The following is a 24,972-nucleotide window of genomic DNA, read 5'->3' as shown; positions in this document are numbered from 1 at the left end:
TGAGAAGTAGTCTAGGAATCTAGTGCTAAAAAGTCTAGATCAGCGTTAGCTGCAAAGTCGTAGTAGAGTATGTAAGTAGACGACGATTTTTAAACTAAGAATTCGACGACATACGACAAAGAGAAAGTTCTGTCACGAACGAAAACGAAAAAAAATTTCCACGTTCACTACTATTTTACAAAAAAACCATAACACTTCATAAGAAATCATAAGAAATTAGAGTCCCTTCATAGTACATGGAACACGCGCACAGAGGTATCCTGGTTCAACTGTTTAGCGTTAGGAAATCATTGTCATAGCATAAAGAATGATTGTTTTTCTTCATGATACAAATTCCTCGTCCAATCCACATGACACTTTAAACGAACATTTACAGTCGGTATTTCGATTGGGTCGTTTCTTCGAATGTTGTTATCATCATATTCTGTGTAAAATTCTCTCTATTTAACACCTACCCACGACACAGGGGTATGAAAAGGGTCTTCTTTCCACATCCATTATGCTTTCCGATCCAAATAAACAAACCAGCAAGAAACCAGTTTGAATGAAAATCGTCCACAAGTGGGAAACGGGTAAGTTTTTTCACTCCGGGTTGCTTCACAACTGTTGCATACCACCATCGTGCCATGCCTTCGGAGGTATGTTGGTTGGGAAACGGACACGACCTAGCCCACGTAAACCAGTCATGGGCACGGGTGATCGGGAAAAATACTACGCTCATTCACAAATGCACAAATACCTGCCAGTGACGCTCGCACACCAAAACTGGAGAATGACGCTTTTCCAATTTTCTTCTCAATGTAATTGGGCTTCTCCGTGTTGCGTCCAAAGCGCATCTTCTCTTTCCTTCGTTTACAAAGCGCATTCTGTTTCCGTGAGGCACTATGGAAACGCTCTCATCAGTGAGCAGCTCTCAGCTCACGGAACACGAGTCTGCTCACCGATGGTGGGAGAATATTAATAAAGTTAAATCTAAACTTCAACCCAATTATTTTAAAAATGTTTACACTTATCAAAACATTGTTTGCGAGTATAATTTTATGGGATACCCTTTGATAGATTGATATTAGACATCTACCAACTCCCGAAACGGTGACTTTCGCGCATCGCCACCACAATCACCGAACGCTCGTCGAATTATTTCAGCAGAACTCGTAGCCGCACTGAGTATGTTCCTACCGATGGCACTATCAGTTGATAGTGTGCAGCCGAGTACGCATCACGCACATCGCGCGCTTACGGATTCTACCTGTAATACCCGAAAGCTTACGCAGCGAGCCCAGGATAGGGCGTCTAGACCTCTCGTGACGTTACGGGCGGTAAATTTAAACGGTACGAGTAGAAAAGGGTGCCGGAAACACAAGCACCACCACCGTGCAGACGGTCGTTAAAACAGGGGTAGTGATACTTAAAATTCGCTTTTCGGCCTGTACCTCTACGCCGCCTGTACGCCGTGGTGAATGTGAAACTAAAGGTGTGGATGGGTAGAGGCGTTGGTTGTCCCACCGGCACACAGCGCTTCAAACCCTTACAAATGAAGGTAGTTAACAATGCGTACCACATTAGAAACTAATGCTCTATCCAAAAAATAACGGGCCCGAATAAATCGCCATTTAGTTTTACCACGCTACTGTTTCGTACCATCGCAGTCAGCTTCGGTGCAGATCGCGATCAGTTCGTTCGTAGTTGCATCAGGGCGCGGTGCTTGCCAGTGTTGAAATTTCGATTGGACGTATTCCAGCCCATCGCTCCATCGTTCGGTGTTTGTGTGTGTCCTCAAAGACGGGATTGCATTACGCCTTACTGTTACTCTGCAGTCGATCGCTGTTTGTTCTTCGTTGTTGCGTTTGTACACCGAGGATCGTTTACGTTGACAGTGTTTTCTGGCTTGTTAATACGTGTTTTACAACTGAAGCGTGTAAAGGTGAGGTGTGTCGATTACATTTGGATGGTACAACAGAAAAAAACGACCTCCAACCGTGTGTGCGTGCGTGTCACGAGTGTGTGTGTGTGTGGTTAAGGGTTTGATACCAATATTGTCAACGATGATCAATCGATCGATTGCGTAGCCGGTTAGTGCGTGCAAGTGCGTATCCAACATCTCCTATGATCTAGTACTCAACGAAAATAAAACCCATCTTACTAGTGTGCGTTGATATGCCAACGGATAAATCTGTGTGCCGAGGTGCCGTCCATCTTTGCGTTCTAGGTCGTGCCAGCAACAAATTTTTCAACATCGCACCGCGGCATTCTCAAGCGTGATTGTCTGATTGTAAATTGATGCATAAATTCATTGGCTCCGTTATTGACTCCTCGCGAGTGTTTTTAACGTAGCGATGTTTCGCTTCTAGGATAGGTTTGTGCTGTATTGTCTAGCTACCTTCCATGGTCCTCATTAGCCCTTAGCTTAACAGAATAAAACAAGCATTCTCCAATTGGTTCCATTTTCTTCAGCGCTTGTTGGCTTCGGAACGTTCCAAACGGTAAAACACAACCGACTCATCTTGCAATACAGTGTATGTGTGTACAGATGTTACAGAAAGTGTGCTTTGTTTTCCTTCCACGGGTTAGGCACGGATTGTCTGAAACCACGCAACAACTACGCGACCAAAACACCCTAATGAGCTTACGGGCTCTGTGGCGCTCCTGCCGTAATTAACATTTCCCTTCGTGCCAATCCGGTGCCGCCAGAACTATTTAGACGTTTCACCATTTCCCGCCGACGGTGGCCCAGTGTTAGTGTGGACGGCGGGTTAATATAATCAAATCGAAATCGAAAACTCATCGCCATCCATACGGTGCCGCGGACGGCTACTGTACGACGACCGCGCATACCCGGAGTGAGAAAACCCGGGCATAAAAATCAAACGCAAATTGAGTGTAACCTTTTCGGAATTGGAATTCTAGAGCAGACGGATGGTGTCGTCGTTGTCGCCATTGCTGGCCATGGGTGCATGAATCTTGATTGTTTGGAAGTTGCTTTTTACCCCTGGTTTTGCCTGTGTACCCAAGCGTCTAACGAGCGTTCCAGTACCAGTTAATACCAGCGAGGTACCCTTTTGGGTCACGTGTGTTTGAGAGGTAAGACTTCTTAGCACACTGTTGCTAAAGGCTGTTGTTTACTAGCTTAGAAAAACCCAATTCAACCTTGGTAGTGTTAATCTCTAGGACTTTAGAATGTATCAAGTTTTATACTATGCTAGAAGCGGTAAAAGATAATCTTCCTATCCATTTTATTTCTATTGGGTTATCCAGATGACCTTTAATTGATGTATCATCGGTGTATTAGACTAAACTTCAAAGTACACTGCTATGAGGCCACCATGAAAATTTCATAGTTATCTTACTAAAAAACAAATGCAGAAGAACAACATTACAACACATCTTCCAACAATAATCCTTAGAACCGAAGTATTTTCTTAACAATAATAAAAATGATTTAGCATTACATGGGTTACATTGTGCTTTCAAACACCAAAAAAAGACACCAGATTTGTAAGTAAAATTCAGAACCAGCAAATCAGCAAACCAGAACGTTTCAGATGCTAAAATCGAGAGCATAACTTCTCAAGAAAGGCACTCAATCCCCATTATTCCGAGAACTAAAACTCTTTAACATTGACTTTAATTACAATGCGGCTTTCGCATTTGCTCAAAACTTCATGAGCATCATTTCCAACTCCCTTTTTGCATTTGGTAACGGGCGAAAGTTAATTATTGCGATTATTGTTGACGACGTTACCAGCGTACTGTACGGATAATGTTCGTATTCGACCAATCCGGTGCAGATGGTAACTCATTCCACCAGAATCAATAGAAATTTAATCGAAGTTCCCATTTTCTCTGCACTTTCGGGTCGTTCTATCGTATTTGCTCAGAAGCGTACAATTTTTAGCCCTAAATGCATTATTGATAATGTTCTGCAGCAATATTTCCACTGGATGCATCCGGGATAGGAGGAATAAATCATTCATCGTGCCTAGCATGTGGATTCTGAGAACCCGTCACGCGGAACATTGTTTCCCGAAACGGTTTACCCAAGCTTAAGAATTCGTAATGGACTTATCTTTGGATTAATAATCATAAGACGTATTCTGGGTCAATATGCTACTAGCCACACCTTTAAGGGCTGTTCGGTTTTGCTAACACAGCTGCATTTTCTAAGCTTTAATTTAAGAATGTATGACGTTAATGGACTTTGATTAGCAATCTTTACGCAGAGGAGATACCTGTTTTGACAGGTGTCCATATCCAGCGGACATGCCTCTGTGAGGAAGCTTACGTTGATATGAAGGAACGTTAAATTTACATTCCCAATATAACTGCAAAAAACCTTGATAGACATTTGCAACATTGATTAATTATTCGCACATCACTGATTGACGCAAGGTTCAATGAGGTGATTTGCTGTTGATTCATGTCTTGGAACCAATTCCTTTTAAAAGAAACATCAAGGGACTCTGTTACCGCCCGATTGACTGGCGGTGATGGTCAAGCGACCCGATAGAATGTTGCTTACCTATAATATTCAACGCACAATGGATGGTTCTATCGAACCAGCATGCCAGCAATCAAAATTTAATATTCATCCGAGAAACATTGCAAGCCAGCGCATTCCGTATCTATGCGAAATGGTGTCCACTGGTCCTGTATTAACGTCCATCCCACAAGGATCCCACAGCCGATTCCCGTCTCAATAGTTTATCTAGAGTATGATGGTTTTTGTTGTTGTCCTCTCATTGCAAGGAACTATCACACCTCAACAAACACACAAGCGCAGACCCTTTCATTTTGCTCGCCATGAACAGCGAAAAGCATGGTCGATAACAACACAATTCTGGCCTTTTTTTATGCTTTGTCTTACAAGTCTTACTTCTTCAGCTCTATCTGTTGAAACGTGCTAAAAAGGTCGCAACTGAAGCGTACCAATCATTGTGCCCAAGATTTCTCCGTTTTCCATCCGAATCGTGCGCTGCACTAAGGCATTGGAAAGCCAAGCAATAATTTCTATCGAGTGTTTCATTGTATCGAATGAAACATACCGTTTCCATTGCCATTCTATTGTTCGCGTCAATCGAACTGTTGCCAGGACAATCGAAAGAAGGATAGCTGTGAAGTAAACGATGCTTTGAATAACCGATCAAACGTTCTATAACGATGTGGTGAATGTGTTACATGCTTTTTTTCAAACGATGCCTTTTTTAAACGCATTTTCATTTTCGTTTGGTTGTCAAGAAATGTTTCGAGCTTATGTGGTTTTACGCTATTTAAACTTGTCTCTAAAACACACTAGTCGCGACTCTTTTCTCTTGAGCACAATCACGGAACTGCAAGCTTTCGCGCTCCCGACTCGACCACCTGTCTAAGAGTATCTTATAATTAGGACATTTATAATTTAATGCTCTACGTTTTGTACGCTTTAAAATGGATATCATCAAAATTATATCTATAGCTCTTGCTGTGCGAAGGCGAAACAGACAATCAACATGCTCATTTAATTGAGTGCAAGCAAAACAAGCTACGTAATCCTGTTTCATTGATCGGATTAAAATTGTTTCATTCATTCCGCCACATGGTCCCATTGCAGTGCATTATGCAATAAAATAAATACATACGCCTACACATACACGCTAAAAAGTGAGGCACATGCACCAATGTACAGCCCCAGGTCTCATTTTCCACCCATTGTGAATTAACCACGCCGATGGAGGCGCCTGATAGTTTACGTAGTTACGTAGTCGCTATAACATTGCGTCTATCCATAAATGGTCCTCTCGGCTAAAAAGATTATTTGCAATGTAACGTATTAAAGAAACTGTTATGTCTGTGCTCTCGAGTTTTCTGTTCTGGAAAACTGGTTCTGTTGTTGTTGAAATTGCTCTATTTCAAGCAAATTTTACCTCACATTCTTTCGCAGAGCGTTTTTAGACAATTTTTCGCATAAAACACTCACACAAACAGGTATTAGATAGATGCTAGCAACACATTCTTAGCTTTACGTAAACCATGGTTTACCGAAGAATAATTTGTAACATCCATAAAAACTTTTATCCCATGGGCGAAAGCAGAACTTTCCGTCCTGCAAAAGCAACACCTTAGCTCTCTATTTTATTGATAGTTTCTTTTGCAGATATGCTTTACCTTGCCTTCATTTTTCGAAGAATATGAGTTCGTTTAGCGATACAACAAAACAAAAACTTGTAACGATGTCGACGATGGCTATCGAGATATTTACTCCCGTCCGTTGCAAAGTCAATCTCGTGTTGTGCGATGGACAAATCTGGATGAAACAAATTAATACAATTTGCAACCATTTTATTGCAGTTACACACGCAGAAGATGGTTCTGGGTGAATATTGTTTGTTTCTTTTCCTAGACGCAGTGCATATTTTATTCCTTCGTCTGCTGTAGGTGTGCGAATGTGTGTATTACGGTTTTGCGGAAATGTACTCAGCATCAGTCAGCTCAGCAAATTAATTTATTCGTTGCATTTTATGCAGGACGTGCACGGAGCTGTTCTAAAAAGAGAGCAGAAACAAAATAATATTACCAACATGCAGTAAGCTACCCTTTAAGTCTTTGCTATCCGGATTTTGCCAAGCGTTAGTTGTAAAGATACAACTCCATCGTACAAAAATAACTGTTTTCTAGCGTCGCCCCACATCCCGTTCTCCATCGCTCACTCAATCATTGTACGGAGCAGAGTAAATATTGAGTAGGAACGGCTTAGAATCTACGGCGAAATAGAAAAAAGGAAAACAGGATAAAAAATCGTTTAGTTTCTCTAGAAATATTCCCCATCAGATGTGGCAAGGAACCCACGAACCGCTATGAATGTTTCGTACGTAAGCGGAAATAACCAGTATACGTCTATTATGAAGGGTTTCTGCGAGCGCATTGTGGTAAATCGGAGGTCCTTCTTCAACTTGTCATCCAGCACGATCCAGTTGCATTTGATTGTTGCATCACTAATACCAGTGGACTAAAAATATAAAGTTGGAACTACCTGTGGTTTGTCCATATCGTGCCATCGTTCGCTTACCATGTGGGTGACTCGATTCCCAAAGAAACTCCACACGAAGATCTGGTAAAATGCAGTCAGCATATATGCACCGAAGCGAATCATCTGCATCGGATCTCCCTTGGCGAACATCAGCTCGAACGCGGTCAGACAGATGATAAGCATACTGCACACGAACTGGGCCATAATGTTTGGTTCGTACAGGCGTTTCAGGCGATCGCAAAATCTAGCTCCAATGTGTGTCGAGATTCACCCATCAAGGATTGCAAATTGAGTTGTTACGGGTGGAATACTTACGAAAGCAACTGCTGATGCGAGGCTATGAGGTTGTGTATCTCATCGCGAAGCGTCGCATCACCGTGCAGCGAACCATCGGGAGGCAGCTGAAGATCAGCGCCGATTGCCTCAAACTCCATGCGCTGCAGGCGGAACAGTAGCGACATCTGGCTGAGAATTTGGGCACCTATGCAATCGATAAGCACCATGCAGAATAGTACGTACACAACCAGCACGGCTTGGCAGATGAATACACAGCCATAACCGAATGCGTTGGTCGTGCTGAAGGGATAAGTGGCCCGCAGGATAAGTGTTTCACCGTTCGAAAACAGAGCCTGTAGAATGAGAGTAATCACAGTCATTCAAGCCATTTCCTGTCCCTGTGAGGCGGCATTTCCAGCTTCAAAAGAACATGGAACACCTTAACTTACGTTCACCATCAGACAGCCAGCGAGCACCATGGCAAGCAGCTTCGAAGCATCCTGCAGTAGTCGCTCCTGCAAATCTTGCCTTCGCAAACGGCGCACGAACAATTCGCCACGCTGCAGATAGTGTTCGTGGTACGTCTGCAACTGCTCGATGCACTCACTCAACTCGTGAATGTTCAGAACGCAGTGCCACTTCTTTGACACCATCAACAGTAACCCGACCAGAATGCACATGTCGTCCCCGAACAGGCCAATGTCGTTCAGCACGCCAGCCAAATCCCACACGATGGTGCCGATCTGCAGCAAAGAGAAAACCTCCATGGCGTAAAAACCCACACGGCTGGCAAACGGAGCCTTCGAAACATCTTTAGAGATGCCTAAAACTCTGGAGGAGTAAATATCGGTCATTTCCCGTGATATTTTCACAACACTGGCTGCCTACCATACCGGAGCTTGCAAAAATTGTACTTCACGTACACCTCCTCGGCAAAAGTGTCGTCACGGGCGAACCACTGGTAGAGATACTCCATACCGGATGTCACAGCTCACAGTAACAGAAAGAATTTATCTCCTGACCGCAGCAAAGCTGAAGGAACCGTCTGCTGGTTTGATGTGTTCCGCTGAGTGCTTTTATCCTGTCGAATCCTCCCCGAATGTACTACGTGCTCTGGTACGCCGTACAATTTCTTATTAATTAAGCGCTCGGGATGATATTTATCGTAGCGTCACACCGCCAATCATGCGGGAACTGTGCCACATAGTTTGTGCTCAATTAGACGCACAAATTTAAAGACATGACGAGCGAACGTACATTGTAATACATACTTTTGCTGGAAGCAATTATTCCACTTCTTACTGGTACGGTAATCCTTCGGCGTACCGCACACCGGACGGGAATGTTCCAATAAGTCAGCATGTGTGACAATTATTCTACCGCAGGAAAGGGACGGCAACGGGGATAAATGGGGAATGATTTAATTATTGCACGTTTGTGCGCACACCTGACATTGGCGAATGTTCGTCGTGGAGCTGTATTTTTCGCGGAACATTATTTTCCGGCTCAATTTATTCACGGTTTGAAACGCCACACACGCGCCTAGCGTTCATTGGTTTCAAATTTTAATGGATGCAGCTATATTGCATTTAATTTGCTCGTGAATCTTCACAGTGCAGGATGCAATCGTTGCGTTATGACCGTAATCGGAGGCGTGATTTTGAGACCAATCATTCTGGGTTTTGAAGTACATCATTATTTTTTATAAAAATTATTCATAAAATTGGAATGACGGAAGGCTAGACTTTAAAAAATATACTAAGGAATTTTTAGTAGTGAAAGGCAATGTTCCTGGCTCGGTGGCATGATGGTAGCGGCGCCGATCTTCAGACGATCGGACCGGAACAAAATTCCCAGCTGAACCAATCACCCCTATAGCAACGGCTTGATTATCCGGCTACGGGGTAAAATAAATCGAGGCTGAAGCCAGATCGTTCTAACGAAAAAAACACTTTCAGATTCACTAGGGTATAGTGGAAACGGCATCAGGCACTAATGTTGTCCTGTGGCTTTGGTATTGGTGTAACAGTCTTCAAAGGTGCAATTTTGTGCGCATGGGTCTGATTATAACAATCAGTGTGCAATTTATTTGTATCCAGCAAAGTCTGCAAGGTCGGCTATGATATCAGTGATAAGGCAGAGTTTTACAAGATATTGACAATGCATTAAACATTATGTTAACCCTAAACCATTTTTGATGTACTGAATTTCATCTTCATACGTTATATTGTTGACACGTTAATCGACAAACGGACAATTTTCCTACGAAATGATCTTTAGAATTGGAATGAGAATGAGAATCCCAATATCATTAGCAGATTATACTTTAATGTTTTATTGCGATGATGCTTATTGACACAACACTTCGACTTCCTTTTATTTAACTTTTAGCAATTACCTTCGTTTGTTCAACCGTACCTTCAGATAATCACGTGTCCGTAGCGAAACACGACAAACCTCACCGCAGGCGTAAAGCAGTGAAAGCAGACAAAGCAAAAGCCCAAGCAATGTGCCAAGATTGCTTGCACCGAAGGATTTTGTTGCGATTACAGGACGCCCAGTCGGTGACCGATCCCGTCAGTGGGCAGGGAGATTGAACCCGGAAGCTAGAAGGAAAAAAGCGGCCTCTCACACCCTACCAACAGAAACCGGCAATCAGTGGAAGCTCGTGCTGCATAAAGGGTAACTCGTGGCGCCACCTGTTAAGCCGCATACCACGAAATCCAACGGGCTCATAACGCGGTCGCATTATCAGTTCCTAGTGAATCGATTTTAAAACCACCGGTAACGTGCCCATTGCATCATCAATATGCACGTGATCGTTTTGAAGTACGTGCAAGTCCTGTGCATCACCATCTTCTTCTCGAACAACATCAACTGCGACAAGCTGCTGCTCCACAATGAGCAGGAGGACCAAGAGCTGTACCGGATCGGTGCGTGTACGGCCGCGTGCATGGCCGGTACGTATGGGACGGAGCAGAACCAAACGCTACCGCCCAACATGGAGCAGTTCAAGGTAGGTCCCAATCTCTGCTGCGAAACTGGTTCTTGATTAAATATCCAAAATAGCCAAAAGGTGACATGGGATATAAAGGCGAGCGGGTGGACTGACATCTTACGAAACCGTCCGTGATTTATCGGTTGATTATTCTGTTCTTTCTTTTCATTTCCATTTTTGCACGCATCCCGGCTGTACCTCGATGCAACGGGCGTATCATTATCGGGCTTATGCTGCGTCCCGGCCCGAACTGCACAGACCATCGGCCATTGCTATAAGCTTTGCTCGGAAGACACACGCCCGCTGTCCGCCTGGAAACCGCTGGTGCAGCGCCAGGACCCATCGTTACGCATTAATCTCATCTGCCGCGATAGCACCAACCTGATCATCGAGATCAAACCGAAACGCAACGGTGATGATGATGATGATGCTCGTGCTATGATGAACCTTAGCTCACCCGAGGGAAATCAGAACCAATTAAGTGCACTTCTCGATACGGCTGTCGAATCCTCCGAATCGGTACCGTCCCGTAACAGACGTGCTATCGGGGCCGATGGACCACTGCCCGCCGGATTACTAGCCGAACGTCAAAAAGCTTCCGCCACTTCGCGGGCAAACCTGCTGCCGGAACCGGGCGCTTCGGGTGAGCGGTTCGCGAAAATCGATGCTTCCTCGCTGAATGCGGCTGGAGGGCCCTCTGGCGACGTTCCCGATGTCGCGGTCAAGGTTCAGAAGGATCGCGGGAATTACGCGCGAGCGTTGCCGACATCGCAGCGTGTGCGTCCGGTGCCCATCTATCTGGTGAAGGTGCAGGAGAGCGAACAGGAACTCGGCGACCGAATCGTCTATATGGTGAGTAGTTAATTAACCCTGCATTGTATGCCAATTCCGTAGTTGATGGTTCAGATTTTGCTCTTCCGATGTGCATACCACAGCCGAAGATGGTACTTCAACCGTGCTGCAACAAAAAGGAAGATTGATGATTCATGTATGAGGATATAAAATGGGTTTAATGCTGGAAATATGACACCGACACCGTGTGCTTTTCGCGTTTAAGTTTTCCAGCCATTCATACGTGAGATCGATTGCATATTAGTTTCTCATAGGTGGATGAATCGATTCATGGGGAAAAGCAATTCGTTCCCAAACATCCCAAATGGGACGTTCTATAAAGCTATGCTAAATAAGTGGAACGGGCTAGTGTATTGTAATGTTTAGCTCACAAAAAATCGACTATATGTTGCATAGTTTATCTGTACGACACAAGCACAAAAATGGAAGTTATTTTCGGGGAAAAATATTCCGCCCACCTTTTCCATTGCATTTGCAAAGGAATGCAGTTTGCAGTATTTGTTTTAGCTGCAGGAATCTGCGCAAAAATGTAAACGTATGCTATGCCACGTGTTTTGTTAGCATATATTCAGGCAATGATGTTTTCCGCGCTATTTGATTTTTTTTTTCAAGAGCGTCGAATTCGTCATTCCATGAAAAATTCAGAATTCGAAAAATGCATTAGTTTATTATTTTAAAAAGAATGCATTTGCACAAAAGAATTTGTTGTTTTGCACGTGCATTTCGTACTCTCTCTCGCTCCCGCTCTCTGTTTTTCTCGTTGGGTTTTGACAGCTACCCCTACTGGGGTTTGACGTTTCCGCGCCTTGTGTTTGTTTTGTTGTGTCAGCTGTTGATTGCACGTAAACACACGCATCGCAACACACAGCCTCTTCAGAGCGGTGCGTTCCCTTTTAGCATTTGGCGGGGCGTATTAATCGCAAATGTTGTTTCCATTGACCAATTTATACCGTCCTTCGAAGCAACCAGTTTCGCCAGACGCATCGCGGCAATAGCAGTGCAGAAGTATCGGTCAGTGTGGGATGTGCTCAATTACGCTACAGCAATGATCGAGTACACGGAACGATTCTTTCGCGGGCTGGACCTGTGGTCACTTGCGGTGGACGAAGCATTCCTTAACGTAACACATTCCACGGGTGGTAACGACTATTATCTCTACACACTCTCGGATGAGTGTGATAAGGTAGGCGAAATGACCTCGATTCACTAATCGGTAAACTAATCGTTTGCACATTTCTCGGGATCTTCGTCGTTTTTAGTGTCCCTACACCAAATCGCAACGGATTCCGGCGGGTAAGAAAAATACAGTGTTGAAAGTCGATGTTTCACGCCGTATCGGCTTGCGGATCCTTGATCGAGATGCCGGGAATTATTCTTTTGAAAACGAGTAGGTGGTCATGTGCGTGTGCATGGATTAAGCATGGCTATTATGGTGATTCTCTGTGTGGTTTGGTTTTTTTCAGCACCGTACTGTGTCAATTTAGTAATGCACAATTGGGTGAATTTGGAGTGTATGATCTAAGCATTGATCAAGTTGGGGGTAGCTGTAGGTTGGAGACAGCCAAGGAGCCAGTCAACATTTATCTTCGTAAGCGGACAATTGTTGATCTTTGCATAACGATAGCTTTCAAAAATAGCTCTTCTTATTGTAGCTTTCCTTACGATTGTGCTTATTGCATTTGTCGCGATTGGAATCGTTCGATTGGCACGGTACGGCTTGTATCGTTCCCGGTTGGTTGGCTTACAGCAGTCTTCTTCGCGCCCAGAAGTTGGTGATGCACCCGCTGCGGAAGTACACGATAAGGAAGAAACGGAAACATCGGCACAGGTTACGCCTAGAAAACGCCTCCAAAGTCTGGACACGTTCCGCGGCATTGCAATCATGTTGATGATATTCGTTAACAGTGGTGGTGGTCACTATTGGTGGATCGAACACGCCACCTGGAATGGGTTGCATGTGGCCGATCTGGTCTTTCCCTGGTTTCTCTTTATCATGGGCGTATGTGTGCCAATTTCGCTACGTGGTCAAATTAATCGGAACGTTCCCCGGCGCACTATCCTCTCTAACATAGCCGTTGTAAGTGATGCCGGATTTATGGTTTCTAGCTTGAAAGTGAAATAACTCATGAATGTTTTGCTCGGTTTTAGCGCTCGATAAAATTGTTCGTGATAGGACTTTGCCTAAACTCGATCAATGGTCCAAGCATGGCGAATCTACGAATCTTCGGCGTGCTACAACGGTTCGGTATTGCCTATTTCGTCGTATCGACCGTACATCTGTTCTTCCACGAACAAACGGTCCCATCGCAAAACCGTCTTCTGCGTGCAAATGAGGATATTTTTCGCTTAAAAAAGCAATGGCTGATCGTCGGACTAATCACGTTCCTCTATCTGATTGTGATATGTATCGTCCCTGCACCCGGTTGTCCCAGGTATACGTCGGTAAAGAAAAATGTAAGATTCAGAATCTCCTATCCTAATTATTATTTCTATCACTAGAGCCTACTTCGGACCGGGTGGGAAACATTTGTTCAATGCGTTCCCAAATTGTACCGGTGGCCTCACGGGATATATCGACCGGTTCATCCTTGGTATAACCCATCTATATCAACATCCGACAGCTCGCTACGTTTACGAAGCAATGCCATTCGATCCCGAGGGCCCGTTCGGGTGTCTACCCACCATCCTGCAAGTGTTTTTGGGCCTTCAATGTGGTTGCACAATTCTCGCGTTCACAGAACACCGTCAGCGACTCACACGCTTTGCCATCTGGTCGCTCCTACTCGGTCTCGTCGCTGGAATCTTGTGTGGTTTCTCAAAAAATGATGGTTGGATACCGGTGAATAAGAATCTATGGTCATTGTCGTACGTACTGGCGACGGGTTCACTAGCGTATCTACTGCTCATGCTGTGCTACTACGTAATCGACGTAAAACGTGCCTGGAACGGGCAACCATTCGTCTATGCCGGTATGAACGCGATTGTCCTGTACGTGGGCCATACGGTATTTCACAAAATGCTACCGTGGCACTGGCATATCGGTACGATGAATACGCACTTTATGCTCACACTAGAGGCGCTCTGGAATACCGTGCTTTGGAATCTGATTGCTCTCTATCTGTATAAGCGAAAATTGTTTTATAATCTTTAAAACATGCCCCCATTTTCTATCGGAGATCGTTGGTCGCAGAGCCTAATAAAGCATTTCCAGTTTTTATTTTCATAGTGGAATTTCTGAAATATTTTACCAGAAATAAAATGAAACTCATGCCCATTGATGTTTGCTTCTATACAAAAACTAGGGTCTAGATTTATTGGCTGCCTTGATAAATAGTATTTACCCATCGTAATCATTGACCACCTCTCAAGAGACAAGAGTATCTACACAATACGCATACAAGAGTCTGATCTAAATGATTTCAAGTACTTTCCTCCTTTCTTTCCGCTACAAATTCGTATAAATTAGTTTCTCCATTACTTCACTATGCTTAGCCCTACGCATACGCTTAATTTTGTGTAAATTACGTCCGAAAATATGTGTAAACCTGCTATCATATGTAAGATGCGAAAATACTGAGATTTTTGTATTGCTTGTTCGAGCTTGACGATCAAAAACAACCATCACACACAAGTCTCCGCGTTACGTAAATTTACAGGCTGCTTTAAGTTAATTTTGTTTCCACATTCACTATCTCAACTTTCGGGCGACAGTTTAGCTGTTTGAGCGAGTTTGTGTAAAGTTTCGATTCGTTTAAATTACGTGTTGGTATGGGTGACAACAGTGACGAGTTATTACCTTAATTACTACGTAGCTATAAAGTTCAATGCACACTCTTTGCCAAAAACGGCATGCTTGGACATGAGGTTTACGAGATATTACAATCCCAACAGGCAAGCGACCAGTACAAACATGTGACCGCCTTGTCGTACGGTTCTTTCCGCTCCTCTTCACCATCCACCATGTCCCGATGTAACAGAACCGGAGATCGTCTTTGTCGAGATCGCTGTCGGCTGTTTTTGCGCCGGTGCATTGCCCTTATGTTATTTGCTCCGGAAGCAGTGTGCTGCTTTTGCCCAACTTCGTCCTCATCATCAAACACGTTCGGTTCCTCCTCGTGCGTTACATCAACTGCACTATCAGCCTGATCGATCGAATCGATGTCCTCGGCACTGCGGCGATCTTTTTGGCTGCTGCGGCGCCTGTTCCGACTTCGATGCTGCTCACTGATAGACAATGTGTTCGCATTGTGCAGGTTGTTTTCTTCCGTCGAACGGTTATCGTTATTGGATGAGAGCAGTGATGAGGACGAAGGAGCATTCGAGCAGTTCCGGTCCTTATCCTCATCATCCTCGTCGATCAGCGTAAGTGCTTCGAATTGGTTGCTCGTACCGATTTCCTTCTCTTGCTGCAAAAGGGTAGTAGTAAACAGGCGCTAATTAATACTTAAACGAGGGCCAAAGAGTTAGCATGCGTTACCTTGTTGCTAGCAACATCTCCATTTAAATTGTTGAGCTCTATAGTGCCTATCACTATCTGTGGCTGTGGAGAATGTTGCCCTTTTCCGGAACTGGTCGAGGGACACGGTTCCAGCGACAGTTGATCGGTGGGCCCATTTGTAGTCACCATTGCAGCCATCGCACTACCGGTGGCTGCTGTCGTCACGATGCTCGCCACGTCTATGTTGTTCTCGTGGAGATCTCTAAAATAAAAGTTACTACAACAATCGTCGGAACTGTAGGGTCGACAAATCGGACGTCACCGATGCGAAATATCGCACACTATTGTTTATTCTAATATCCCTTGCTTCCCCACAATGGTGTTGGTTCTGGAGTTCCAAAAACAGAAAATCCTACAAAAACCGGCCCACCTAGGGAAACCACCGCTGGCTGTCAACCGAAAGCGATAGCAAGGAACGAAGACGAGCTCCATTTCGCAGGTATTATCCACCACCGTAACGAACTCACTGCTTTCCGAATTTCAAATGCTTCCAAAAGGCTTCACCATAGCGCACGATCGACTGAATTCAATGTTTATGAAAAACTTTACCATCCACCTCCGCAGAAGGCAGGAGAATGGGGACTGACGTTATGTCATGGATAGACCCGGACCACACACACCCTTACTGGGGGAATTCGTAAGCGGATGTGAAAACGTACCCTTTCCGTCCTGCTTTTGAACGCGCAGCATAATGTCGCCAGTTTTGCTCGACTTTTTGCTGCCCTTTGCGAAAAATGGCAGTACGTGTGCGTATAGTCGCTTATTTCCTTTCCATTTTGTTTAGTCTGGATGGGAAATCAAAGCGAAATGGCTTCAAGGTTGTTGTCGCCTATCTTTCGCTGTCCTCAACACAACTTATCGTTACGGTGCTAGGACACGAATAGTGGGTAAAAATGTAATAACTTTGCAAAATCTCGCAGGAGCCATGGAGTAATTAATTTAATATTATTCCGAGACTTTAGACGTGATCAGGACACAATGTAATATCATTTTTCATGAAGATAGTAGATATCTCTACGCAAAAAATGATTTGGAATTGGCGACTAAGAACAACAAGCAAATATGGTAACATAAAAACTATGTTACAGTCCCTCGTTCAAGATGCATCTTTACCGTATCTTATGCTCATGTTGCCGATAAGATAAATTTCAGTAGTTCTACAGATCAAATCCTTGAAATATGGCGAATTCTTTAAACTTTAACTCGAAACTGTACCAATCCCGCAAGAAGACAAACGCAACACTTGGACATACAAAACCTGCTCGTAAATTCGCACAACCGGCATATTTATTGAACTGTGTATTTCGACCCAAAGCGCCACGGAATGTAGAACAGAGAGTCATCTCTATCACAGTTCACTGAGGGTGCTTTTTCTTATGCTTCTACCACTTTGTGGTGCTTCTCACCGACAATGGGATGTGCGTTTTTTGCGTTCGCTCCAGTCAGCACAAAGTTGGTGGTGGTTACCGGCACCCCCCCACTTGCCCAAAAAATGAAAACTGGTTTACGATAGCTCGTTGTTTGAATAATCATTTGCACAAATCCACCCAAGAGTAAGCAGAAATTGCTTGTAACCACGTGTTTAAAGACAAAGAAATGGTTTTATTTTTAAAAGTTCGTCTTTTTTGGGTGCCGTCAGCATTTCATCAAACAGTTGGTTACAGTATTCGGCGGTTTAAATAATGATCACTAAATAAACAAACGTTTGTGTACACACTTCGGTTATACACGCGCACGATTACGACGACCGTTAGCACTTTCGTCTTCATTAAAACAAACAGAACCAGCCAAAGGTTCTTCTTGTGACATTTTGGCAAGAGAAGGAACTGTGGCTATGGCTGGTTATTGTACGGCACATGGATACAGCAGCGTGTCACGTTACCAAGTTGTGCAAGACCAGCGTTCAGAATTCTGTGACGAGGCCAATTGTTCGGGTTACGGGTTCCAATCGGTTTGGATACGCTTTTGCGGGAACAAAGCAAAAAATGTAATTAGCGCACCATTTGCCGCCTGCTCTCGTTTATCATCGGTCTGCACGATGTGTAATTACACGGTAGATCTGTTATCATATACATATACGCCGACGCGGACAGTTATTTTTGTGTTACAATTCAATCGCTCTTGCTCTGTAAGTGTTTTTTCGAGTGGTTTTTTGGTGAAAAATAAGATTGATTGTGGCAAGAATGTGTGTGGCAACGGCTAATCGTAATACTGCTACTGGCTCGATTAAACCAACAAGAAAACCACACGTACCGTAAAACGACCCTCACGCGCTGTATGGGTTCCTGTTTTCTGGCTTTTCGTTTGATCATCATCATCGTTCGGTGGGCGTCCCGTTAAATATTGCACCAAAATTGAAACGTCCTACTGGCCACCTTCAATTGAATCCACACACCACCAGACTGCTGCTGGATACTAGAGAATGCACCACCTTTGGCCCGCGCGAAATTATCGTAAACGGTAGCGCAGCACCACCAGCCATCGATCAACCGTGGCAACTCGAACCAGACTGCTATAAATCGCGCGTAAATCGCGCGAAACGGTGGAGCACAATACACATACGCCCTTAGAACTCACCCGGTTTGGGGGAGGGGAGCGAACCTAGACGAGTGACTTCCACCCGCACACGACGATGGCTCGACCGCGTCGACGATGGGGTAGTTTCGAGGCGGATGGAGACGCACTGGCATAGGTGTGTTTACAGTTTGCTCCACTCTATTGATGTTGTCTCCAAACGATGTGATAGGGCACCCGAGCGGTGCGATGATGATAGCCGCCCGCTTCCCGAATGCCACTTTGCACAAACCACTCGCACTTGCTGCTGTGCACGAGCTGCATACAATACAACCACAGTGTTAAAAACAACTGAGGCAGCAGTACCGTAGCGCTTCCACCGAATGCGGGTCCGGTAGAGCCAAGTGCAAATGGAGCACAGAGCATAAAATAAAGGAGACCAAACAGACGCGGCGACACTGTGTTTCGCGTGCCGTTCTGCCCGTGCACCGGAATGTGATATCGTGTCACGGGCGAGCATGTGGAAATTGGAATCTGAACCTCCTCATCGTCGAACCTGTCTTTCCGTTTGTCAATCGTATGCGCCTCGTCAGCAATATACGTAAGGGCACTATTTCTGTTTCTTTATCGCGTGCCATATGTAGCTATCTCGGTGTGGCATTTTCTACGAGTGTCATCCGCAATGAAGGACAAGCTATGAGGACGGTGAATCGTCTAGGGTCTAATCGTAAACAAATCATAAGCAAATATTCTGAAAAGTTGTTGCAGTTGTTTGTTGAAGCTTTGTTTTGATTTAAGATCAGATAGGTTGTACATACATACCGGGAAGCATGAAATCAGGTCGCACTTAATTTTCTAAAAACAAAACCTCACATTGACGGAACAACATTTCTGCTGAAGTTATGCTACATTTGCGGAGGGTTGATTATCACAGATAATTCACATTTCTAGAATCGTGAGTAATCAGGAATTTTCAACACTTCTTAACATGCCTTCCTCTCATACGAAAAGGCGCTAATCGAGATGTCTAGATCTCGTAATTTTTATCCTTGCTTATAGAAATTTTATGTTTCAGAGAATTGCAATTCATGCAAATAGATTGCAATACTTTTTCACCTCATCCTATGTTATACATCCTCTCTTCAGTAAATTCGGCACTGTTTACAGGTTATGGTAATATCTGCAAAAGGGGTTTTTGCACACCAGCCCAAAACCCATGGCCAGCTCACCATGGTGTCAGTCTGTCGGTTAAGGTTGCCATCGTTGCTCCCCTCTAACCAATACGATTGCAACAAAAAAATCCAGCCAAGCAACCATTGGAATTTCCTAAACCTCTTTACCCCCTCACCCCCTGTCAGATCCCAGCGAAGAAAACCTACCGGAGAGGGATTAATTCGGGGAGATGTGAACACTTACGCGTTTATGATTTTACTGTGATTCATCGAACCGCCCAGCGTCCATGATTCGTTCTTGCGCGGCTGCATCCCGTACGTCTGGGGTAGCCCATTCTTCGTCGGGGTGTACGAACCCTTCCAGTTGTGTTTCTTGCGCCCCGGTATCCACCGTATGCGCAGATTGATGCTCTTTTTCGGTTTGTTTTTGGTGGCACCGGCCGATGACATTGTCTTCAATTGGGGTTGGGAAAAGAAAATGGTAGTTGTGGAGAGCGTTAATAAACTGGTTAAGCATCTTCCAGCTACTGGGGGGTGGTTGCGTTGTCATAGCTACACGCCGTACGCTGCAAAGGTTATGTAGCAATGATTGTGTTCGTCCGCATAGGAGGTTATGACGTACCCCCGGAATGCTATGCTCCGGTCCGAGATTGAATACCGCAGAGTTGCAAATCAAGAGGTGCCAATGTGGTGACGTAGCACGTTTTACATTGTACATTCAGACCTACGGATAGAACTAATTAACACGCATAACATAAATACCTTTGCAAGTGCTGGCTTAGCGGGAGCAACTTCAGCAGCTACACGGATTCCATCACATAGTAACGGTTCGTGCACTTGTCATTGCCGTGCATTGATTAACCTCCAAGGCACGTTTAACTAGATGTACTGGATGGAAAACCAACATAAATGTTCACAGAAATGTTCACAGACACACGATCCACGGAGAAAACAAATCATTTAACACACGAATCTATCAAACGGGATTGTAGCAGCTCACACAACGAAATGACACACTTTCGTCCACTGAATGCAAGATAGATATCGGCAACATCCCAATCGACTTTACCACGGAACGGGATCTTGTCCTAACCAAGGCGAACAACACAAAACACGGCGGGATGCTGCTAATACAAGGCGTTCCTTCTGTTCGGTAACACTGTCATCGCGAATATTCGTTCACAGTGATTCAGCAGCAGCGTAATGCAGCTTCTATTGGGCTGGCAGTTTCATTTTTCACTAATAATTGCCATGTTTAGCAGCAGCCACACTATTCCTACACACACGGCACGGTTGTTCGTTGTTTTGTGATTTCACTCCCCGCTGGAACGTCAAGCAAAGCGTTAAACAGTCAGTAATGGGGCAACATTGCACACACACCACCACAGCCTGTCCCGCAAAGCGTTTTACGACGCACACTGGTACACGCTGTACGGCGAAGCGTTTCGCTTCGTTTCCCTTGACGACGGACGCGTATTTGGTTTGGAGCACGTGGCTGGCTTAAATGGCGCCGTTCGTGTGACTGCGTTTGAATTCTAAATCATTGCAAATTTCGCGTAGAATACGAATGAATTGGCTTGTGAAACCTTCTCTTGCTTTGTTTCTGTTTCTTTCCTATCGCTAGAGTAATTCATCATTGGTGAAGATTGAAAATCTTGCTCCCAACAAGCGGTACAATGTTACGGCCACCATGCTAACGTCGGAGTACGAGTATTACTACGTCGAGAAGCATCAGTTTCGGACCTTACCGTTGGACTACATGCCGGGTACGATTACGGAGGTGATGGTGGAACGGTTTGAGCCGAATGTAAAAGACAACCGTTTGGTCGATGCCGTCATCTCGTGGAATCCAGCAAAAGGTAAAGAATGCTCTTTATTTTGTGGCATTTGTTTTGTTAGGATAAACGATCGCTAATGTTAATTTGCAGATAAAACATGTCACTATGAAATAGTGTGTCACGCCAGCCATTCACCAGACTTTCAGCTGAAACCAATCGATGTCCAACAGGTAGAGGGTGTAAGTGGTTCGGTTTCGAAACGTATGATAAGAACGCGTTTAAATTACTATCCCTTCCCCAGCCCGAAGTTCTTTACAAGTACACCATCAAAGCGTTAAAGCTCAGTGCCAACTACATGGTTGCGGTCCGATCAAAGAACACCCAAAATGCGATGAGAGAAAGTCAACTGCATTGGCAATCGTTCCACACGCCCAGCTGTACCAACCTCACGGACGGGACACAGATGTGCGGTAAGCATCGGAAGGGCACGCACGATTGAATCTTAATTAACGCTCATTTTGTTCTCCTCTAGCACCGGAACCGATTATGAATGTGCGTGTGACTCAATCACCTCTGTACGGTGATCACTATCAGCTGAACATCAGCTGGGATCGTCCTGCTATCGCGCCCGATTCGTACGTGGTGAAAGTGTACGATCTGCACGATCCCGAAACAGAAACTCCAGCCAACTCGTTGACCAGAAACATTACCGGGGTGGGTATTTAGGCACAAATCGGTTATGCAGATTTGATTATGTAAAGTATTTCTCTTCTTGTCGGATGCAGGATGCGGTTGGGTTGCTGATCGATTCGTTCGAAATGTTTGGACCACATTTCGAGGTATTAATTTTTGCATACTCCGCAGTGGGCGTATCATCCCAAAGTGCTATCAAAACGCTTCAAATTGGACGTGTTAGCTCCGGTAAGTTTAACCTTTGGCAAATGATAGGTGTCCCAATAATGTTGCTATGTTTTTTTACCCTTGTAGCAGAATCATGGATACGGACCAAGCTAGTTTTTATCATTCTGACACCGGTACTGATGATAGGACTGTTGAAAATTTCCATTTCGCTCATCTGTCGAAGAAGGGCCAAGCTGAAGCGGTACGAGGAACGGTGCGAATACTTTAAGGTTTGTATTTTGATGTGCTGGAGTTTCGTCATTCGTAACTCCGGGATGTTCCCATGAGAGATGTTACATGCAATATCAAATGCCATTCATTCAGATCATGTGCACTGAAAATAGCTACGTTAATTATAATTTCAAAATAGTACCATACGCCCAAAGGCAATTGTGATGTACGCTGATTTTCCGTTTGCGTTTTCCCTCTCGCAGGAACTGGAGCAAAAGGCACCAGTTGATCCGAGCACTGAGTTTGAACCGACGTCAAAGCAGATGCAGGATCTGCTCGCTTCCAGCCATCCATTCTCGGCGGATTTGATAGCGCCCATTAACGACGAGCTTGAGATAGAGATGGAACATATCAAACTGCACGATATGCTGGGCGAGGGTGCATTTGGGCTGGTTCGCAAGGGTGTACTTCAAAGGGATGATGTCGATGGAGAACCACACAAACCGGTGGCGGTAAAGATGCTGAAAGGTAATCGACGGAATAGTCTTAAATGTGAATTCTCTTTTGTACAACGCTCTCCACCTCTCCCTTTCATCCCCCGTACCTAGAATGTCCCCGTGTGGAGGATATTATCGAGTTTCGGCGCGAAATGGAGGTAATGAAGTCGGTCGGTACGCATCCCCACATAGTCGGTATCGTCGGACATTGTACGAAAAATGTGCGCAAAATGATGCTGCTAACGGAGTACTGTGGTAGGGGTAACTTGCTCAACTATTTGCGCCTCCAGTGGCAACGACTGTTAAGAGAAAACCGCACTACATTTTCGCTCAACGGCACCACCGCAACACCGTCGATGGTGCCCGATTCTTTGGACGGTACGGCCGAACACGAATGCCTAACACCATCGCTGGACAACAACAAAATGCCCGAGAACGTGTTCAACTTTGACACATCGTTCGTGAACGATAAGAAATCCTTAACGTACAAAAACCTCTCCGACCATCGGCAGACACTGTTGGGTGGTTTTGTCACCAGCGATGGTGGCCACCGACATTCGCCTCAAATTATCGAAAACAAGCTCTACCCACTGTTTAACGAGGATAGTGAAGGTGATGAAACGTCGAAGCTAACGCGCAAAGCGTTCTGCACGAATGCTTGCAAGAACGCGGTGGAGATCCTCGATGGACAGCGTTGCGGACTGATGGGCAGGGATTCAAAGAAGGCTTGTGACGGTGTAAAGAGCAACGTGCGAATTAAGCCTTGCAGTTGCCACAGCCTAACACTCGATTCGGCCCTCACGCACAACACCGTGGAGAATCGGTGCTATCAAAGTGAAAAGGAAGATGATCCGTTACCAAACAGCGGCCAACTGTTGGAATTTTCCCGGCAGATAGCTCTTGGAATGGTACGAGTCAAATGTGGTGAAGTATTTTCTTACTGTGTGTACATCATCATAATGCTCTTCCCTTTACTAGGAATTTCTCGCTCGCAACAAAGTGGTGCATCGCGATTTGGCCGCTCGGAACGTGCTGGTGTGTGATAATAATACGGTGAAAATAGCTGATTTTGGGTAATGAGTGTGGCTAAACCATAGCGGCATGATTCGTTGTTGTGGTTAACGCAAATGTAATCTTTGCCCATCCATTGCAGACTGAGTCGTGACATCTATCAGGAAAATCTGTACCGCAAAACCAGCAATGGGAAGTTACCGATCAAGTGGCTCGCACTAGAATCGATGACGCATCAGGTCTACACGTCCCAGAGTGATGTGTGGTCGTACGGGATACTGCTGTACGAAATATGCACCCTCGGGGGTAGTCCGTATCCATCAATTTCCACCAACAAGCTGCTACGGTATCTGGAAAGCGGCTACCGAATGGAACGACCGAAAAGTTGCAGTGAGCAGCTGTAAGTATACCCATATTTATCCATTCCAGGATAACTCGTCTAATCGACGGGGCGAAATTGATGTATTCAATTCTGCTCAACATTTGTGTTTGTTTTGTTTCACTCAGATACGATTTAATGTATTCCTGCTGGTGTCTACATCCCGGAGAGCGTCCCACGTTTAGCAAAATCGTGCACACGGTCGAGTTGTTGCAGCAGAAGGATGAACCGGTCATTATCGATCTGAACGCGATTGCTGATAGCCATTGGTAAGTGGAAAAACAACTGTACAAGTGCCATTGCACATCCGAATGTAACGTGTTTCCAAGACAATGGGAGAGGAATATTCGTTATTTAAAAAGAACACACGCAAATCGTTAATGAAATCATTTGAGTGTAAACAATCCTTTCCACTCGAAAGAATAATTTTCTCGGTCTGTAAGATGCAAGCTGTACTGCTCACTAATGCTGTTATCAGACCATTATTTCCGCAGAAAAATTTCTAAAATGATTAAATAAAAAAATAAGTAATAAATGACATAAATCATTATTCAGGTAAATCAATAGCTCTTAATTTTTATCTTCCCTTTTGCAGTACAAAAAATGCGACAGAAGAAAATTCATACTTAAAACCGGTTGAGTATTAGATCCGAAGAGCGCATCACAAGGATTATCATGTGCCCTAATGTAAAAACAACGAAATTAGAAAACTCCACACAACGGCGATTGGACAAAAGGGACAAACAGCTGGGAGATGTGATTGTTTTTTACCAGAACTACGCTACAGAAAAATAAGAGATGTTTGAAATATTGTATAGAATTATTGTTCATTTTCTTTTTTGGATAAAATATACTTTTAAATAAATAAACCACGTGTTTTCCAACCGTGTACTACTGTTCTTACTTTTAATTAGGAGATTTTA

At 44.5% G+C, this 24,972-nt stretch overlaps 4 protein-coding genes across 10 annotated transcripts; 2 read left to right on the top strand and 2 right to left on the bottom strand.

Moving 5' to 3' along the window:
- The first annotated feature begins 1,216 nt into the window (after positions 1-1,216).
- On the top strand, positions 1,217-24,925 carry LOC128305573 (tyrosine-protein kinase receptor torso). 4 transcript variants are annotated; one of them, XM_053043083.1, is made up of 15 exons: positions 1,217-1,332; positions 9,671-10,295; positions 10,536-11,129; positions 20,938-21,172; positions 21,242-21,321; positions 21,393-21,561; positions 21,624-21,805; positions 21,877-22,012; positions 22,079-22,221; positions 22,426-22,690; positions 22,771-23,567; positions 23,638-23,732; positions 23,813-24,070; positions 24,178-24,318; positions 24,645-24,925. In XM_053043083.1, the coding sequence occupies exons 2-15, from the start codon at positions 10,089-10,091 to the stop codon at positions 24,694-24,696; spliced, it is 3,354 nt and encodes a 1,117-aa protein (XP_052899043.1). In that variant the 5' UTR covers positions 1,217-1,332; positions 9,671-10,088; the 3' UTR covers positions 24,697-24,925. The 4 variants fall into 4 exon arrangements, with proteins under 4 accessions (XP_052899043.1, XP_052899044.1, XP_052899045.1 ...); XM_053043084.1 differs by lacking the exon at positions 1,217-1,332 and adding an exon at positions 1,468-1,540; XM_053043085.1 differs by lacking the exon at positions 1,217-1,332 and adding an exon at positions 2,451-3,081 and having other exon boundaries at positions 22,082-22,221.
- On the bottom strand, positions 6,680-8,255 carry LOC128303094 (odorant receptor Or2-like). Its single transcript, XM_053039948.1, has 6 exons — positions 8,173-8,255; positions 7,729-8,110; positions 7,319-7,632; positions 7,043-7,247; positions 6,827-6,982; positions 6,680-6,733 (listed from the first exon to the last, which is right to left on the bottom strand). Exons 1-6 carry the CDS (start codon positions 8,253-8,255, stop codon positions 6,680-6,682), a joined length of 1,194 nt encoding a protein of 397 aa, XP_052895908.1.
- On the top strand, positions 12,013-14,327 carry LOC128305575 (heparan-alpha-glucosaminide N-acetyltransferase). The gene is made up of 6 exons (XM_053043086.1): positions 12,013-12,312; positions 12,389-12,516; positions 12,593-12,717; positions 12,782-13,206; positions 13,278-13,561; positions 13,629-14,327. The coding sequence occupies exons 1-6, from the start codon at positions 12,175-12,177 to the stop codon at positions 14,278-14,280; spliced, it is 1,752 nt and encodes a 583-aa protein (XP_052899046.1). The 5' UTR covers positions 12,013-12,174; the 3' UTR covers positions 14,281-14,327.
- On the bottom strand, positions 14,408-20,594 carry LOC128305576 (transcription initiation factor TFIID subunit 11). Of its 4 annotated transcripts, none has more exons than XM_053043087.1 (4): positions 20,076-20,594; positions 19,558-19,766; positions 15,607-15,844; positions 14,408-15,535 (listed from the first exon to the last, which is right to left on the bottom strand). In XM_053043087.1, exons 2-4 carry the CDS (start codon positions 19,761-19,763, stop codon positions 14,996-14,998), a joined length of 984 nt encoding a protein of 327 aa, XP_052899047.1. In that variant the 5' UTR covers positions 19,764-19,766; positions 20,076-20,594; the 3' UTR covers positions 14,408-14,995. The 4 variants fall into 4 exon arrangements, with proteins under 4 accessions (XP_052899047.1, XP_052899048.1, XP_052899049.1 ...); XM_053043088.1 differs by having other exon boundaries at positions 14,409-15,535; positions 15,607-15,829; positions 20,076-20,592; XM_053043089.1 differs by lacking the exons at positions 19,558-19,766; positions 20,076-20,594 and adding an exon at positions 18,205-18,371 and having other exon boundaries at positions 14,409-15,535; positions 15,607-15,829.
- Positions 24,926-24,972: the final 47 nt, after the last annotated feature.

This window comes from Anopheles moucheti, chromosome 3 (assembly GCF_943734755.1).
Source record: "Anopheles moucheti chromosome 3, idAnoMoucSN_F20_07, whole genome shotgun sequence".
Lineage (NCBI taxonomy): Eukaryota > Metazoa > Arthropoda > Insecta > Diptera > Culicidae > Anopheles > Anopheles moucheti.
Note: the sequence above shows the minus strand (reverse complement) of the source record. Positions and strands in the feature narration are given on the sequence as shown.

Excerpts from the sequence above, each read along its gene's own strand:
- LOC128305576 (XM_053043087.1), bottom strand. The coding sequence starts at position 19,763 with ATGTCATCGGCCGGTGCCACCAAAAACAAACCGAAAAAGAGCATCAAT. Across the intron at positions 15,845-19,557 it reads CACAGTAAAATCATAAACGC|TAACTTTTATTTTAGAGATC; the intron begins GTAAGTGTTCAC and ends CGATTGTTGTAG. Across the intron at positions 15,536-15,606 it reads GAGATGTTGCTAGCAACAAG|CAAGAGAAGGAAATCGGTAC; the intron begins GTAACGCATGCT and ends ACCCTTTTGCAG.
- LOC128305575 (XM_053043086.1), top strand. The coding sequence starts at position 12,175 with ATGATCGAGTACACGGAACGATTCTTTCGCGGGCTGGACCTGTGGTCA. Across the intron at positions 12,313-12,388 it reads TCTCGGATGAGTGTGATAAG|TGTCCCTACACCAAATCGCA; the intron begins GTAGGCGAAATG and ends CGTCGTTTTTAG. Across the intron at positions 12,517-12,592 it reads AATTATTCTTTTGAAAACGA|CACCGTACTGTGTCAATTTA; the intron begins GTAGGTGGTCAT and ends GGTTTTTTTCAG.
- LOC128305573 (XM_053043083.1), top strand. The coding sequence starts at position 10,089 with ATGCACGTGATCGTTTTGAAGTACGTGCAAGTCCTGTGCATCACCATC. Across the intron at positions 21,173-21,241 it reads CTCGTGGAATCCAGCAAAAG|ATAAAACATGTCACTATGAA; the intron begins GTAAAGAATGCT and ends GTTAATTTGCAG. Across the intron at positions 23,733-23,812 it reads GTGAAAATAGCTGATTTTGG|ACTGAGTCGTGACATCTATC; the intron begins GTAATGAGTGTG and ends CATCCATTGCAG.
- LOC128303094 (XM_053039948.1), bottom strand. The coding sequence starts at position 8,255 with ATGGAGTATCTCTACCAGTGGTTCGCCCGTGACGACACTTTTGCCGAG. Across the intron at positions 7,248-7,318 it reads TCGCATCAGCAGTTGCTTTC|ATTTTGCGATCGCCTGAAAC; the intron begins GTAAGTATTCCA and ends CATTGGAGCTAG. Across the intron at positions 6,983-7,042 it reads GGAATCGAGTCACCCACATG|TCCACTGGTATTAGTGATGC; the intron begins GTAAGCGAACGA and ends TTATATTTTTAG.